A 15572-nucleotide genomic window follows, 5' to 3' on the forward strand; every position below is an offset into this window, starting at 1 on the left:
GCTTTATATTAGGCTATATTTTCTCGGAGGAGATAGATACATTTCTGATTTAAACAAAAACGGGTTAAAGGGATATGGGGAACAGGTAGGGAGGTGGCTTTGAGACTAGGAAGAGATCAGCAATGGTCTGATTGAATGGCAGAGCAAGCTCAAAGGGCAAAACTGCCTACTTCTGCTCCTAATTCCTATGTTCCTATGTTCTCCTGGCTGCAGGACATCATGTTCCTTTGAAGGACAACTGAACCATCCACGTTGACATTGTCATGGGAGTGTCCCTTTAAGAAATGTTTTTATCTGAACACATGGCTTCAGTGATGTCATTGTGTGTGTGCTGCTGGGCTGTGGCTCTGGGTTTTACTTTCGCTTTGAGTTTTTGACAGGTTTGAACTGCGCAGGTTGAAAGAAGTGTTTCTCTATCTACATTTTAAAAGCTGTTTACAGACTACTTGGTAACTTGAAATAGATAATTGCTTTCTGGAAGGAATTCAATCCTTGTTTGAAAAGGGGAACAAAGTATCAATAACAGTCTTATACCATTTAGAATGTCGTGTGCTGGGCCACACCTTTGAAAAGGGGTTTCTGGTTTTACTTGGATTTTGTTATTAAATTGGAACAGTTAAGGGGGAATACATTAAGGGTTATATATAGATTACTGTAGCTTTATGTTTGTAGTTGATAAAAATCCTTACTGTGCGCTTGTACAAATGTTAACTAGATTTGTAGAATAAAGCTTGTTTCTTGATTAAAAGCGCCTAATAGCCCTGTTGAATAACACCTGAAAGGCAGGCTCTTGCGCTCATCATAACCAAAATCAAGAAAGTTATAGGTCAGGTGAATTCCATAATATACTTTGGTGTTTTCGAAACCCTGGCCCATAACAACATCAATATATTAAGAGAAATACTTTAATTCGCAGTATAAGGGGCCAAGGATGGCCCAAAACCTGCCTGTAGCCAGAAGACTAACCCCTTTGGATTGAAAACATTTTTATACTGAGTATATGAAATAATTAAATGCACAACAGTATATGTATTGCTTTGAAAACGGAGTCATTCATTCTTGTACTTGAAGTGAAGTCAGCTGAAGCAGATAGGAAGATGAATAATATGTGAACTTCCCAACCGTTTCATAAGAGATGAATAATTATTGCAAGCTTACTTGCAATTTTTTCCTGAATATTCAACGGCAGCACAATGCTGGGCAACTAATAAGCAAAATCTATTATGGGAGAAACAACAGCTTGAAGTAGGCTGCAAATAAATCACAGAACTGTGAAACAACGCAATACATAAAATGTCTCTTGCATGAGAAATAAATATTATTCATGTCAAACCTGTTTCTGGAGATTGGTTAGCTTGCTTCTGCTAAATATGATTCCAACCATGTGTTCCTTCAAATCAGCATCAGACGCCTTCATCAAAACAAGATGAAAAATAATCATTTTTAAGAACGGTAGATATTTAAAATAAATATATACCAAACAGATAACTTTTGTTTGTACCTTTTCTTCTCCCTCTGGTGAAGACAAAATAGTCTTATCTTCTTGTTCAGGTGTAGGTTCTGCATCACCACAAATCAGTTTACCGAACACCTGCAACAATTTTACAAAGTTATCCACATAACAAAAGGCTTCATTTATTCAGTTAGTTTTACGAAAAGAAGAAACTCGGGCAATTTAGAAAATAACATCACTCAAATTAAAGAAAGAACCTTAAAACCGCAGACAACATACCTTCGCCAGGACGATGTTAGGGGTAGAAAACTATAGTTATGAGGCCAGATCAAAAACAGGAAATTTGGAGCAGAAAAGGAAAAATTAGATTTTAAAAAGGTTTAAAACTATGAAGAACTGAGATTAGGAAAGTAGGGCGAGATAATTTATTTTGCTTGCATAATTAGACAAAAATTAACACCGAGCCAATGGAGGAAATGCTGGTTAAATGGTCAGGGTAGGTTTCAAGCAGCATCTTAAAAACAAGAGAGAGATGGTGAATGAAAGAGGTTAAAGGAGATGGCTAAAAACTGGGAGTCAATGGTGAGGTGAGGGAAACGAGGGGATGAAGTGTCAGAACTGAAAGTGTGCAGAGATCTGTTTAGAAGTGTTTCCTAACTTCACTTCTGAAAGGACTGGCTCTAATTTTTACATTATGCCGCCAAGGCTTCCTGACCAACAGAAATAATTTCTCCCTATCTGTTCCCTGAAATATCTTGAAAATTTCAGTTGAATTACCCTTAATCTTCTCAATTCCAAGGACTACAAATCTAAAGTATCCTTGTAATTAAGCCCGAGAGGCCAGATATCATATGCTCCACTTCCTCCTAAGCCTATTCATCCCTCCTATGCTGTGGGGCCCAGAACTGCTCTCAGTGCTACTCCAAGTGCACTCTAACCAGGGCTTCGTACAGCTGGAGCAGGACTTCCACACCCTTGTATTCTAGTCTGCCAGATATAAAGGTCTGCATTCCATTAGCCTGCATTCTGGTTATTTATTAGTTTGCAACATTTTAATGACGTGTAACTGGACCCTGACGTCCTTTTGCACTTGGAATTTTACTTAAATTCTACTGCACACGAGAATCCACACGTTCCTGGAAGTTGAAAAATACTGAAATTCTGACTTGACACAGTCATATTTCACTCATTACGACATCAGAGCTGTGTATTTTGACAGTGGTCAGTGAAAGGCACGACTCCATAGACCAAAATAAAGTACAACGTACCTGTGATGTAATAAGTCGGAAAACCCGGAGGGTCTCTGTTTCACAGTTCTTCTGCTGAGCAACACTTGCTGATACCTGTCCACCAATTTTGATGCTTTCACTTTCTTTCCATCCTAAAACCTTGACTTGTCGGACTCTTAGTGTGTTCTCAGGACCCTTGAGTTCTATTTTAATAATATGATTGTCTCCTCCAGGAAGTTCACTTGTTACCCATCCCATATGCCTGGAATCCAAGTCAGTCTAAGATCAGGAGAAAGAAAAGAAAGTGAGTTCATATCTTTTCTTGAAAGAAAATTTGGTAAATACAATAAGAGCTTAAGCCAATCAACTTGGTGTGATTAAATTACATGAGCAGAAATGTGCCTCAGTCAGACAAGCATGAATCATAGAATCAGAATCACTACAGTGCAGAAGGATGCCATTCGGCCCATTGAATCTGCACCAACCCTCTGATGAGAGTAGAAAGAGTACTCCACCCTATCCCAATGACCTCTTTACCAAACCACATTTTTGGGGGGACATTGAGGGGTGATTTAGCTTGACCAATCCCATGTAGCCTGTACACATTTGGACTGAAGGGGGAAACGTGGAGCACCCGGAGGAAACACAGGGGAGAATGTGCAAATCCCACAGTCACCCGAGGCTGGAATTGAACCTGGGTTCCTGGACCTGTGAGTGCTAACCACTATGCCACCTATTGGAAGGTTTAAGACGCGTAAAAGAAAAGGTTATTCAGCTCACAAGGTTATTTCCACAGTTCATGCATGGCGATATCATCATGAAACCTCTCCCATCCAATTCAACATCTCTTTACTGTCTGTCATGGGAATCAAATTGATCCACAAGCATTCCTGTAGTCTCAATCCCGATTTCCAACACAGATTTTAAAAATAAATTTAGAGTACCCAATTATTTTATCTCCAATTAAGGGGCAATTTAGAGTGGCCAATCCACCTAACCTGTACATCTTTGGGTTGTGGGGGTGAAACCCACGCAGACACGGGGAGAATGTGCAAACTCCACACGGACAGTAACCCAGGGCCGGGGGTCCTCAGCGCCGCAGTCCCAGTGCTAACCACTGCGCCACATGCCGCCCCCAGCCTTGGATCATTTGACGCTGATACTATGTTATCGATATGGAGGAATTAACCAAGGTACTGAAGAACGGCTACGAAGCAGTTTAAAATTACTGGTGGAAAATAAATGCCAAGAAAGTTTGCAATGACGTGATTCATACAACAAGGGGAAGGGGAGAGAATATAACATACTGTAATGAAAAAAGCTTTGCTTCCAAGAAGAACAATTTCTTCCAAATTCTTACTTGTTTAATTCTGCTCAAGTCTTCAGTTGCCTTGCCAGAAAAGAAAGTCATTGAAGACACCTTGTTCTGTATGGAGGGAACAAAGGGCATTTTTAGAGTAAACATGGGAGATCAAGCACATGCATCATAATTCATGAATCCTAACCACGCTCCATCACTCACCATTTAAACATTTCACCAGATCTTTCAACAGAGGTAACTTAAGGGAATTGCTAAATTTGTTTCAAAATGAAAGATGCAAATTATTAAGTTTTTAATTAGCAAAAAATCTGGAGTTGGGACACGAGTCCCCCCGCCCCCCCCCCCCCCCCCCCCCTCCCCCCTCAGTGAGTTGTAATCTGGAGTGCATTGCTGGCTGGTGAAAGCAGATTCGATAGTAACATACAAAAAATAATTCAAAAATGAACGGTTGTGGTGAAAGAGGAAGAATGAGTGACTAATTTTCACAGTAACTTCATTGCAATGCTAATGTAAGCCTACTTGTGACACTAATAAAGATTATTATTAATTGGAAGCTCTGGATCATTTGACGCTGTTTAGCACAGGGCTAAATCGCTGGCTTTGAAAGCAGACCAAGGCAGGCCAGCAGCACGGTTCAATTCCCGTAACAGCCTCCCCGCACAGGCGCCGGAATGTGGCGACTAGGGGCTTTGCACAGTAACTTCATTTGAAGCCTACTTGTGACAATAAGCGATTTTCAATTTCAATTTTTTTCCTGTGCTGAAAGAGACTGGAAATACACAGTGGGTTCTAATTCAGTGGGTTCAAATCTCTCTCGGTGCTTGGTCTATTGTTTGCCCAGGACCGACAATCTCTGATAATTCATGCGCAAATTGCTATTTTAGTTCAGAGTAAATACGAGGCTCCCAATGGAAATCCTTTATTGTGGACTGACAGTAATATCGAGAAGATAGAACTGTAAACCAAAGACACAAACATTTGTAATCCTTACCCCCAAATCTCGAGAGTTGTCCACATGAACAGATACATAACGAGCACAAATTCCTTTCATGCAATTTATAGTTATGCTCTTGGTTTTATTCTTGTCTTCATCTCCTGACTCCCAGAAGGTTTCTGTCGATCCATCTGTCAGGCTACCAATCATAGCTGGCCTGCTGGATGTCTTAATATCTACAATCCCAGTGAGGTCCTTCAAGCATGTCACAGTACAAAGTTCCTGCTGCAAAAAGGGGGATGAAAAAACAAATGACTTTTTCCTCTATGGGATATAACATGCAACAATGTCAAGAGCAACAATCAGCTTCAAGTCATGCGGATCAAACGTACTGACTTTTCTTCACAGGATCACATGGAGGAGGACAGGGGAGATGAGAAAAGAATGAAGTATCAGTGTAAGAAACAAACTGACAACACAGATATGATGTATTACCTAACCTAGGTATCATCTGCCTCGTAAGTTTAAAAAGCAGTCAATATCCACACAGAAAACAGTTCGTCAACAAAACAGACAAAAGAAAACCCCGCCAGGACAAATGTCCCTTTGGGAACATGACATTTTACAGGGGTCATGGAAGTCATTTGCTTTACTTGCTGCCTGTTTTTCTTTCTGTCTGAAACCTCTTGTGAAAGCTCAATATCAAAGATTTTAAATGAAATAGCTGATATATCGAGATGTTACAAAAGACGCAAGTGTACAAAATGAAATCTTCACATATGGACAAGATTAGACAATAAAGAAAGAGTATTTAAAGATTTGGACTGTATTTGAATAAAGGAAAAGTACATCAGTTATAAGCCACATGTGGAGCAATGGCTGCCGAATTTCCTCCACTGGTTCGATATATTTATCCAGAACGCAGCGGAGCTGCAGATAAAATTGACCTTGAATTAAATCTAGCATCTGTCTATGTTGCGATGGCTAATCCAAGATGGGACAGTGAAAGATGTGCCATACTGGCCTCAATGCCCAGCAGTTTTAGGAAGAGAAAGTAATCTCCCGAGTGTTATCCAGTATGTTGGGTGAGGAGAAGACTGGGTTCAGCAATAGGTGGGTACTGTAGGTGACAGCAATACTGTACCAAACAATTTCTGGTAACAGGCAGCGAGGGGAAAACTCCTTTACTAGGGTCTACTGTGTGGAAAGAAGTCAATCAGACCACAACTCCCATAGCCTCATTTGACACCACCACCTCGAAGTTCCCCTCCAAGTCACTCACCATGCTGACTTGGAAATATATCGCCGGTCAGTCACTGTTGCTGGGTCAAAATCTTGGAACTCCCTCCCTAATAGCACACTGGTGTACCTACGTGGACTACAGCGGTTCAAGAAGGCAGCTCATCACCACCTACTCAAGGGCAATTAGGGATGGGCAACAAATGCTGGCCTAACCAGCGAAGGCCACATCCTATAAAAATGACTTTTAAAAAATCTTATAGTAGGAGTTAAGCAAATATTGTATAAACACAAAAATGAACATTACCTGATTCATGGCTTCATAACCAGACTGCACACTGATGTTAAAGCTTTCTTCACTATCTCCATCATCAGATTTAGAGAGAATATTATTGATGTGGTGGAAAACATTGCTCTGATGAAGGAACTGATGATCAGACTGCTTGAATTTCAGACTCCAGCATCTAGTGACAAAGCCAAACAGTAATAAACGAGATGCTTGTGATTTGAAGACTGTTGTCATATTGGGAACCAGAGGGGTGGGGGAGGAAATAAAGTAATTTCCAGAGGGTCAAGGATTTGACTCATGTACTCAGACTATGCTACCTACCCATCATGAAGCAACCTTCAAGCATTATATATCACATTTGGTCATGTTAAGTGGGTGTACGTTATAATTTCTAGAGGACATAAAAAATTGTGTGACTGCATTACACTTCAAAATAATGAAGTCTGGTACACTAAACTAAGTAAATTTGAGAAACATACAATACAAAAAAGGCCATATAGCCCATTATGGCTGGGCTGGCTCTTTCAAACAGATGTTTTAAGGGCATCTTTCAAACAGCTGTCCTCAGGGGCACAATGGGCTAAATAGCTGGCTCGTAACGCAGAACAAGGCAGCAGCACGGGTTCAATTGCTGTACCAGCCTCCCCGAACAGGCGGCGGAATGTGGCGACTTGGGGCTTTTCACATAACTTCATTGAAGCCTACTTGTGACAATAAGCAATTATTATTATTATAAGGGATGCAGGCTTATAAAACAAAAAAAGAAAAAAATTGGATAAGCCAAATGGGTCATCCAGCATCTATGAACAGACAAGTTCCAAGCAGAGAGCGAGAGCTTGTACATCTATATAAAATATTTAAAAACTTTGCCAAAAATGATTATAACATTCGGAAATTTTAAGCCAAAAATAAGCCTCAAGCAATCATCTTTGTGACATTCCCAAAGTCGGTGCGGCAACAATGATTTTTTTTTAAAGAACTTAGTTGACTCCAGTAAACTGTGATTCCAACAATTCAAAACTTTTTTTCACAACCTTGATTAGATGAATATCCATCGCGAGTTATGTTATTTTTCTTCAAGTCATGTTTTTTGTTTAAAAAAGGAAAAGCTCCCCAACCCGATCGTTCTTAAAGCTGTGCACAATTCCATGGGTGTCAGTAACCCAGTGATACCTCATCCAAGTGGCTATTTTAGATTCAACGTCAGATAAGTGATTCAACTATGAGGGAGCCAAGTCAAGCTGAATTCTATCCTCATCCAGGCACCTGCACTTTCTGGGAATTTTCATTGGATAGTAAACAGGAATGGAATATTGGCTCATTTTCTCCTCCACAGGCTTGCCTCACTGAGACCAATGGTCACATTTCCACCACTGTGTAAACTAATGCCTTCTAACTCAAAGATCTGGAGGCCTCCTGCTCTGCAAGACTTTTCATTATGTCACTTACAGTCTCATGAAGTACAATGTTTATCCCCAGAATATTTGCAGTTAACGCAATCAAATGATTTAATGATGAGCATTCCTTTAAGGGTGTAATACGTAAAGGTACACTGGATGGGCAACTATTTCTCAAGATCTATTAGGCATCGTTGGTCAAGTCGCACAAAAATGATTTATGATTTCTGACTGATGCAGCTTAAGAAACTAAATATTTAAGCAAATAGAACATAAAACATACAGTGCAGAAGGAGGCCATTCGGCCCATCAAGTCTGCACCGACACACTTAAGCCCTCACTTCCACCCTACCCCCCGAACCCAATAACCCCTCCTAACCTTTTTGGACACTAAGGGCAATTTAGCATGGCCAATCCACTTAACCTGCACGTCTTTGGACGGTGGGAGAAAACCGGAGCTGCCGGAGGAAACCCACGCAGACATGGGGGGAGCGTGCAGACTCCGGACAGACAGTGACCCAGCAGGGAATCGAACCTGGGACCCTGGCGCTGTGAAGCAACAGTGCTAACCACTATGCTACCGTGCTGCCCTAAATGCACACTTGGAAAAACAAAATCATGTACGCGCCATAACACAGAACCAGAACATTTTGGCAGATGGATTAAATGTTGTCAACTTAATCACTGCACCACTGCTATCCCATCCCTGGAAGACTGAAATTTGATAATTGTCATTCTCTTAATAATGTTGCAGTTTGTAGGGTCTATTCTATTGCTTATACAAGAGTTACAGCCTACCGTAGAGCCATCTGCTGCAGTGAACTGCCACTGGGAAGTGACATAATCAGGTCTGAAATAGTTTGCAGCAGGCGGTGGAAAGTTTCAGGCAAAGGATGAGCTGCTTCTCCAGCAATCACGATGTCAGACAGTGGGTGCTCACACACTCCACTGTCTCTTTCCTGTTTTACATAAAAAAATGACATTAATGACTCTTTTTATTGAAAACTTGTGCAAATTTAGCGACATTGTTCATCGTATATTTGCATTATCATATCCTTGAAAGGGAAGGATTTGAGTGACGTGTTCAATGGAGGTGATAAGTGCCGGAGCAATAAGGAATCAATACACAAGACTGTGGATGGGGAAGATCTCGCTATTGGGGAAAATGGTGCCACAAACATGACAAAAGGCATTGTAATTGTAACAGTGGAGTGCAATTCGTCAGTTGCAGTAAGTGAAATCACAATGGCGGTACGCTGCACTCTACTGTAAATGCACGATTGGTTGAATAAATCATGCTGAGACTGTAAATTAGCCATTTTCCCAGTTATCATCATAGAAACATGTGCTAGGAGCATGATTAATTATCCATAATGGTAACTGGAGTTTGCCGATAGCTGTTTTTGGACTGGACAGAACGATCACAGTAATCTAAACATATGGCAGTTGGCAAAATAGTACAGGCTTTCCAAAAGGCCTTTACATGGGTGGAGCTGAGGTGGGAGGGCACTTTCACCTGCATGATGCTTGCTGCTGTCCCTCATCTAATTTGCAGTGTCAGGTAATTTATATGTTAATGGTAATTGCCCATTGGAGATGTACTGGGCCTTATCCAGGAGTGCAGAGGGAACAGCAACTAGAGGGAATTCTGGATTCAAAATCTTGCCAGCTGGGTAAGACAACCATATTAATTACGAATATTAGGTAGGAGCCCTGGGGAAAAACAAAAGCGGGGCGTAATCACTAAATTAAGTGCACCATTAAAAGCTTGAATTAGAGCACTTAGAGGTGCAGAGGGGAAAGCATTGTGATGAAAAACAGCAGGGGCTCAAGTAGGATATTGATAGCATTTTACAAATATAATAAGGATGCATTCACTTAAATAGAACAGACAAACTTACAAAAAACAATTACATGCCTCAGCAAGAACCCTTTACAGCGTTTGGACAAAAAACTGCTTTAATCAGGAAAGCTATTTGAAAGCCCAGAACAGTCTGCCAGTGGTGAGCCTCGAGCATACACCTTGAGAAGTGGCTGGGCAGATACTTCTATTAAGGGATGCACAAAAAACCAAGGGTGGGATTTTCCGTTTGCCGACACCAAAATTGGGAAAGGCGATTGCGCAGAGAATCGATTCGTATACCAAGATCGCAGCAGGTGCTGGTTTGACGCCAAATCGCAATGCTCTAGCATTTCGACAGCGGCGTCAATGCATTACGGAACGCATGTACAGTATACACAGTTTGCATATCATTAGCGGGCCCGACCCGGTATTCTCCGGGGCCACCGCGATTCTCCGCCTCCGATGGGCCGAGTTCCCGACGGCGAGATTCACTTGTGCTTTTAAAAACTGTGAACCCCGGCATGGCGGCTGCTGAGGGAGAGAGAGGGGGTACGGATAGTGTCCGACATTGCCATAGTTTGCTGGCAGTTTCGGGGTGGCCAGGAGGTGAGCTGTGGGGTTGGGGTGGACAGGCACAGAACATCATCGCCGCAGTTGGCAAGACAGCCATGCAGCTGCGCACACTAACAGCCCACTTTGAAATTAATGTCACAGGTCGTATAGGTGTCCCTCCAGGGCACCCCCCTGGGTGCCCTCTGGCCCCAGCCATCCCATCAGCTGTATGGGTGCACACAGCCCAACCAGTGCCACCTTGTTGGCTGGGATGAGTGTGTGTGTGTGTGTGTGTGTGTGTGTATGTGTGTGTATGTGTGTGTATGTGTGTGTGGGGGGGGGGGGGTGTAATGTGTATGTGTGGCTGCAGCTTGTCAGTCTCCCGAATGTCAATCACGAACCCGGCGAATCCTGCACCATTTTTCATTGGAATCGATTGAATTCCATGCGACACCAGTGATAGCCCCTTAATAGTGGCGGAACTGGTTCAGGTGTTGCGCCAGTTTTACTGCCGTGGGAGTCCACAAATTCTGCATTGGCGTCAACACTTAGTCTCAGAAATGGAGTATCCTGCCCCAAAAATCCAGCAACTTCTTGTTCGGAGCACATTCCTGGCACAGTCATATCTGTTCGCTCTTGCCCAAATTCTGCTTTATTCCAGACACACAAACATCAGAAAGACTAAAATAATGGGCGTGATTTAATGGAAAAAAAGTTAAAAGTGTCATTTTGGGCGAGATTGGTGGGGTGTTTCGTTGGCGAGATTGAAGCCCGTATTTAACCCCCATGAGCTTCTCGCCGTCTGATTCACAGAACTTGCGCCTCAGTGTTTCACTGCTAACAAGGGTGAGCTGCTTTTAAATGCTCCCTCACCACTCGCTCACTCAACACACAAGCGTGACAGCGCGCAGACCTGCTCTTCGCTTTGGCGATGCCGACACGGCCAGGCTTCTCGATGCTGTGGATGTGAGTCGGGACATCCTATTTCACCGAGGCGCAGTGGCAGCGGCTGTCATTGTGGGCAGCATGTCCAGGAGGACCACCGTACCATGTAAGAAGACGACCAACAATTTCCACTGAGCTGTAAGTTACTACCTCTCTCCTGGCATCAGTTCCGCTTGCCAGCCCTCAAACATCAGCCCTGGCCCTCAAGTTCCCAGCACCACCACCGAACCCCCCCCCGCCCCCAAACATAGCCACCTCGCAGCCCCCCCCCCCCCCCCCCCCCCCCCCCCCCCCCCACCCCCGGATCCATCAAGAGACTCACAAAGCCCTACTTTTTCCCTGCAGAAGATAGCCCATAATAAGTGGGAAAGAGCCAAGGCTGGGGGACGGAGTACCAGAAATCCAAGTTCTTACCCTTTATGAGGAACAGGTCCTGGAGATCGTGGGGTTGACCTAGGTGAAAGCAGTCACCGACAGCAAGGCTGTCCTGCGCTGCAGAAGTGAGGATTCACTGCCTTCTTCACCCAGACGACCGATCTCAAGTGAGTTGTTCCTATCAGACAAAAATGATCCTTCTCTCTCACTGACCACATGTCCATTCACTCGCAGGATCTCCATCTGATCCTGCCGGGCCATCCGGAGTCGCCCACCCCCCCGAAACCCAAAGGAATATCTCAGAGGAGAACTCTGAGACCACCACCACTGCAACATCACACCTTTCACCCCCACCTTCCACCAGTAGAGACACACACCCCCATTAGTGGACAGGCTTCTCCGGCAATCTGGTGAGCACCACACAGTTGCTGATGCTGGAGGTAGAAACATCCAAGGAGGTCTGCAGGATCTCTGCGGAGTTCTAGTCAGATGTCGAGCCTCTGGACAAGGTCCTCCCAGAGGTGATGAAGATGCTAGGACATGAGATTCAGGAGGGGATGGCAGTGACATTCCAGCGAGTGTGTAGCAAATTAGAGGAGTTCCAAAGGCTACGGGTGCTGGAGGTGATGCCGACAATGCGTGGCACCAAGACCAACACTGCTAGGGTGGCGACCACAGTGGATAGGCTGGAGCACAAGGTCAGCGTCTTGAGTGGTGCCCAAAGCATGGCTCAAACTTGCCAACCATGGCAGAGGTACTGGACATCAGGCTTCATTCGCTGCGGGAAGTGTCCCAGAAACATGTGGACATTGCCAGGGCACTGCAGAGCGTGGCCCAGCCATTGGAATACGGCTAAGGGTGTTGAAACCCATGGTGCAGACAACGGGACATGCCAAGACTGGCAGAGCCAGATGACGCAAAGGCTTCAGGAGCTCATTCCAGATGCCCCTCTGTCCCATGGACACCCCAGGGCCCTAAGAGCACCATCAGGGAGGAGCAAGTGCTGGAGGCCAACGAGGAGCCTGCCAACAAGGAGACAACGACGGTCTGCAGTCCTTTGGAATCCCCCCCCCCACTCCCCCCCCCTCCTGACACCGGCACATCTCAAGGGCAGAGGGCAGAACAGAGTGGCACGGTGATGGCAGTGAAATTGGTAAGTCGGCGGGGGCCCTCCAGCTCCAGAGGTCTTCTGCCATGGGCATCAAAGACCACAGGGCGCAAAAAGCAGCAGGCTACCTCCACCTCTGATGAGCATCCTGGGGACACACCTAGAGGTAGCAGTAGACCACGTTAAGATCAAGAAGTCTAAAGATCACAGAGTGGACACTTGGGGGGGGGGGGGCACAAACTGTAGCTAGGGGGAGTGGAAATGTCCAATGTTCACTATTAAAACAAGTTACACCTGAGACATGTGAAGCCTCTGTCACCTTAATCTTCACAACAGGCCTGCCTGCACCATCACCCCGTTGCCTTCGCTACCTGCCATCTCTGCCCCCAGGCAGTGGTCCAAGATCAAATGCCACCGATGCAGAGGATGGGTGTGAGGCACTGTCAGCAGAAAGACAGGAGTGAGGCTTTAGCATAAATTGAGGAGCACCAGAGTTTACTTCACAGCGAGCGATCATCACTCTCCTGCCTTGTATTCTGACCCGCTGACAGTGCCAACACAGCTGGTGTTACACAGACCTGGAAGAGTGGAACAGGGTAGTCGAGGAATAGGGGGGGGGGGGGGGGGGGGGGGGTGTTGACGGACAAAACCTCGTTCTAAAAGAAGCGGGAGAGCATGAGGGCCTCCCAGGTCCTCCAGGCATACAGACTCTTGTTGCTGCCTGTGATTCACCCTTCAGCTCCTCTCCCGACTCGTCCACCATCTCCTCCTGGTCCGGCTCCTCCTCCTCAGGCAAGGACACATGTCCCTCCTCTTCCAGCATGTTGCCCCACTGCTGTGCCAGGTTGTGGAGGGCACAATAGACCATCAGAAAGCAGGAGATCTCTGGAGGGTGTACGGCAGCCCAGACATCGGAAGTGCATTTTGGGCAGGCCAATGCACTTCTCAATGACAGTATGGGTGGCAACATGGGCCTCATTATATTGGGTCTTCACCTCGGACTCTGGCCTCCGCACAGACACCATCGGTAGGAGCTCAATGGGGACCCCTGATCCCCCAAGAGCCAATACGACATCCTGGGGTGGTTCTCAAAGACATCGAGGATCTCCAAGTGTCGTGCATGCTCCCTGGGAAGTGCATAATCTGGAGGCAGTGGTCACATGAGTTGAACATTCATGGAGTAGAACCCCTACCTGTTGATGAAGGGCACTCCCTGATGCCTGCAAGGTAACATGCGTGCCATTGATTACCCCCCGGACCTGGGGTATCCGGGCAATGGCAGAGAATCCTGCAGCCCGGGCATCTTGGTGGACTTGGTCCAGCTCAAGGTTGATATAGTCTCCTGCCTGGGCATATGTGACCTTACACTTGTGGGCTGTAACTTGTGAAATGTCACACAAGTCCCCGCTCGAGCCCTGGAACGAACCAGTTCCATAAAGGTTCAGGGCTGCAGTGACATTCACAACCACCAGGTGTGGGTATTCTCCTCCTCCACGGGGAGCTCAGTCCGCAAGGACATGGCACAGGTGCCGCACTATCTCTTTGTTGAGACAGAGTCCCCTACGGCACACGTTGTCCATCATCTCTTTGAAAATCCAACGACGTCAGTACAACTTGGGCCGTCGCTGGTGACCCATTCTGGGTTCCTCCTCGGCCTGATCGGTGGCGGGAGTTTCAGGGTGTGTAGTGGCCCCTGCACATGGGGTGCTGCCTCCAGTCTGTGTCGATGCTGCTACCTTCTCTGGCATCTTCCTTTCTTCCTCTCAGCCACAGCAGCCTCCAGCTATTCTCAGTCACCAACAGCAGCAAGCAGCAAAGACAACCTGCAGCTGCGAAGTGCTCTCACAACGCCAATTCCTTATTAGCAATAGCCTTCAGCTGTGAAAGCTGGAGGCTGCTCACAGTCAAAGGGAGTTAAAGTGACCATCAACATATAACCAAGAACAGGTGCCTGTCCTGGTAATTTTTGTGTGGACAGACAGGCAGTAGCTGTAGTTGCCCCATGTTATGGGTAACCACAATAGAGATGGCTTGAAGGCCCCACAGAGGAAAATACCCCACCCATCCCTGTGGGTAACCCCTGAACTTGAACGTTTCAGCCCCATCCCACCAAGCCCAACCCCCCTGATGTGCCAGGCCCCCCCTCCCCCAGGGCAGCAGCCCCAGTGTCCTTGAACTACATGTCCAAAAATGGGAATGGCTGCTCACCTCCTCCATTTCCCACAGCAGCCATGCCACCAGCTTCACATTTTTGGAATATACTAAGCGGCACCTGTATGACTTCTCACTGGGGAGCCGGTTAATTCCTGGGATGCTGTTATATTCGACTTTAATCTCGCGAATGAATGGAAATTAATGGAAATTGGGGTTAATGATATGCTCGCCATATTTGGCCGTAATCCGGAACTCGCCTTCGGGAGGGGGCCGGTTAGATAGCAAACTGATTCACGCCGACCTTTCCCACTATTTAATCTGTGCGCTCAGATCTGAGCCTGGTGCAAAGCAGTGATTAAATCATGCCCGTGTCTAATTTCTTAAATCTTGTTTTAATAATACAGATAATCCAAACATAATTTCCCTTAGGATGAGACAAATGTTCTGAGGGACTGCAATCTTTAACCAACCTGTTCTATATTCTCCTTGTTCACCTTGTTATCATCAACTTCTTCATCTTCAGATTCCAAGGGAGCAGGCGTTAGGGATGCCACAAAATGCCACAGAATATCATGAAGAGCAGTTGTCTGAATTACACTGCACAATAACCAGTTGAAGGCCTGTTTAAATTGAAAAACAGCCACAAAACATTTAAACTTTACTCTCTAGTCAAAATTTTCAAACTCTTAATTTACATCAAGTAGAACCAGTTCAATACCTTAATCATTAATGT

At 45.3% G+C, this 15572-nt stretch overlaps 1 protein-coding gene across 19 annotated transcripts in view; it reads right to left on the minus strand.

The window, feature by feature from the left end:
- The window catches only part of mycbp2 (MYC binding protein 2), a 224287-nt gene that overhangs the window by 22558 nt on the left and 186157 nt on the right, over positions 1-15572 (minus strand). For 16 of the 19 annotated variants that reach the window (XM_072476174.1, XM_072476181.1, XM_072476189.1 and 13 more), the window contains 8 exons: positions 15310-15459; positions 8661-8821; positions 6484-6640; positions 4995-5222; positions 4043-4108; positions 2722-2961; positions 1502-1591; positions 1334-1411 (listed from right to left, as the gene is read on the minus strand). In XM_072476174.1, coding sequence (XP_072332275.1) covers positions 1334-1411; positions 1502-1591; positions 2722-2961; positions 4043-4108; positions 4995-5222; positions 6484-6640; positions 8661-8821; positions 15310-15459 — 1170 coding nt within the window. The remainder of the gene's footprint in view (positions 1-1333; positions 1412-1501; positions 1592-2721; positions 2962-4042; positions 4109-4994; positions 5223-6483; positions 6641-8660; positions 8822-15309; positions 15460-15572) is intronic. The other 3 variants (XM_072476177.1, XM_072476175.1, XM_072476185.1) reach the window with 1 other exon arrangement.

Source organism: Scyliorhinus torazame, chromosome 15 (genome assembly GCF_047496885.1).
Source record: "Scyliorhinus torazame isolate Kashiwa2021f chromosome 15, sScyTor2.1, whole genome shotgun sequence".
NCBI classification, from domain to species: Eukaryota; Metazoa; Chordata; class Chondrichthyes; order Carcharhiniformes; family Scyliorhinidae; genus Scyliorhinus; species Scyliorhinus torazame.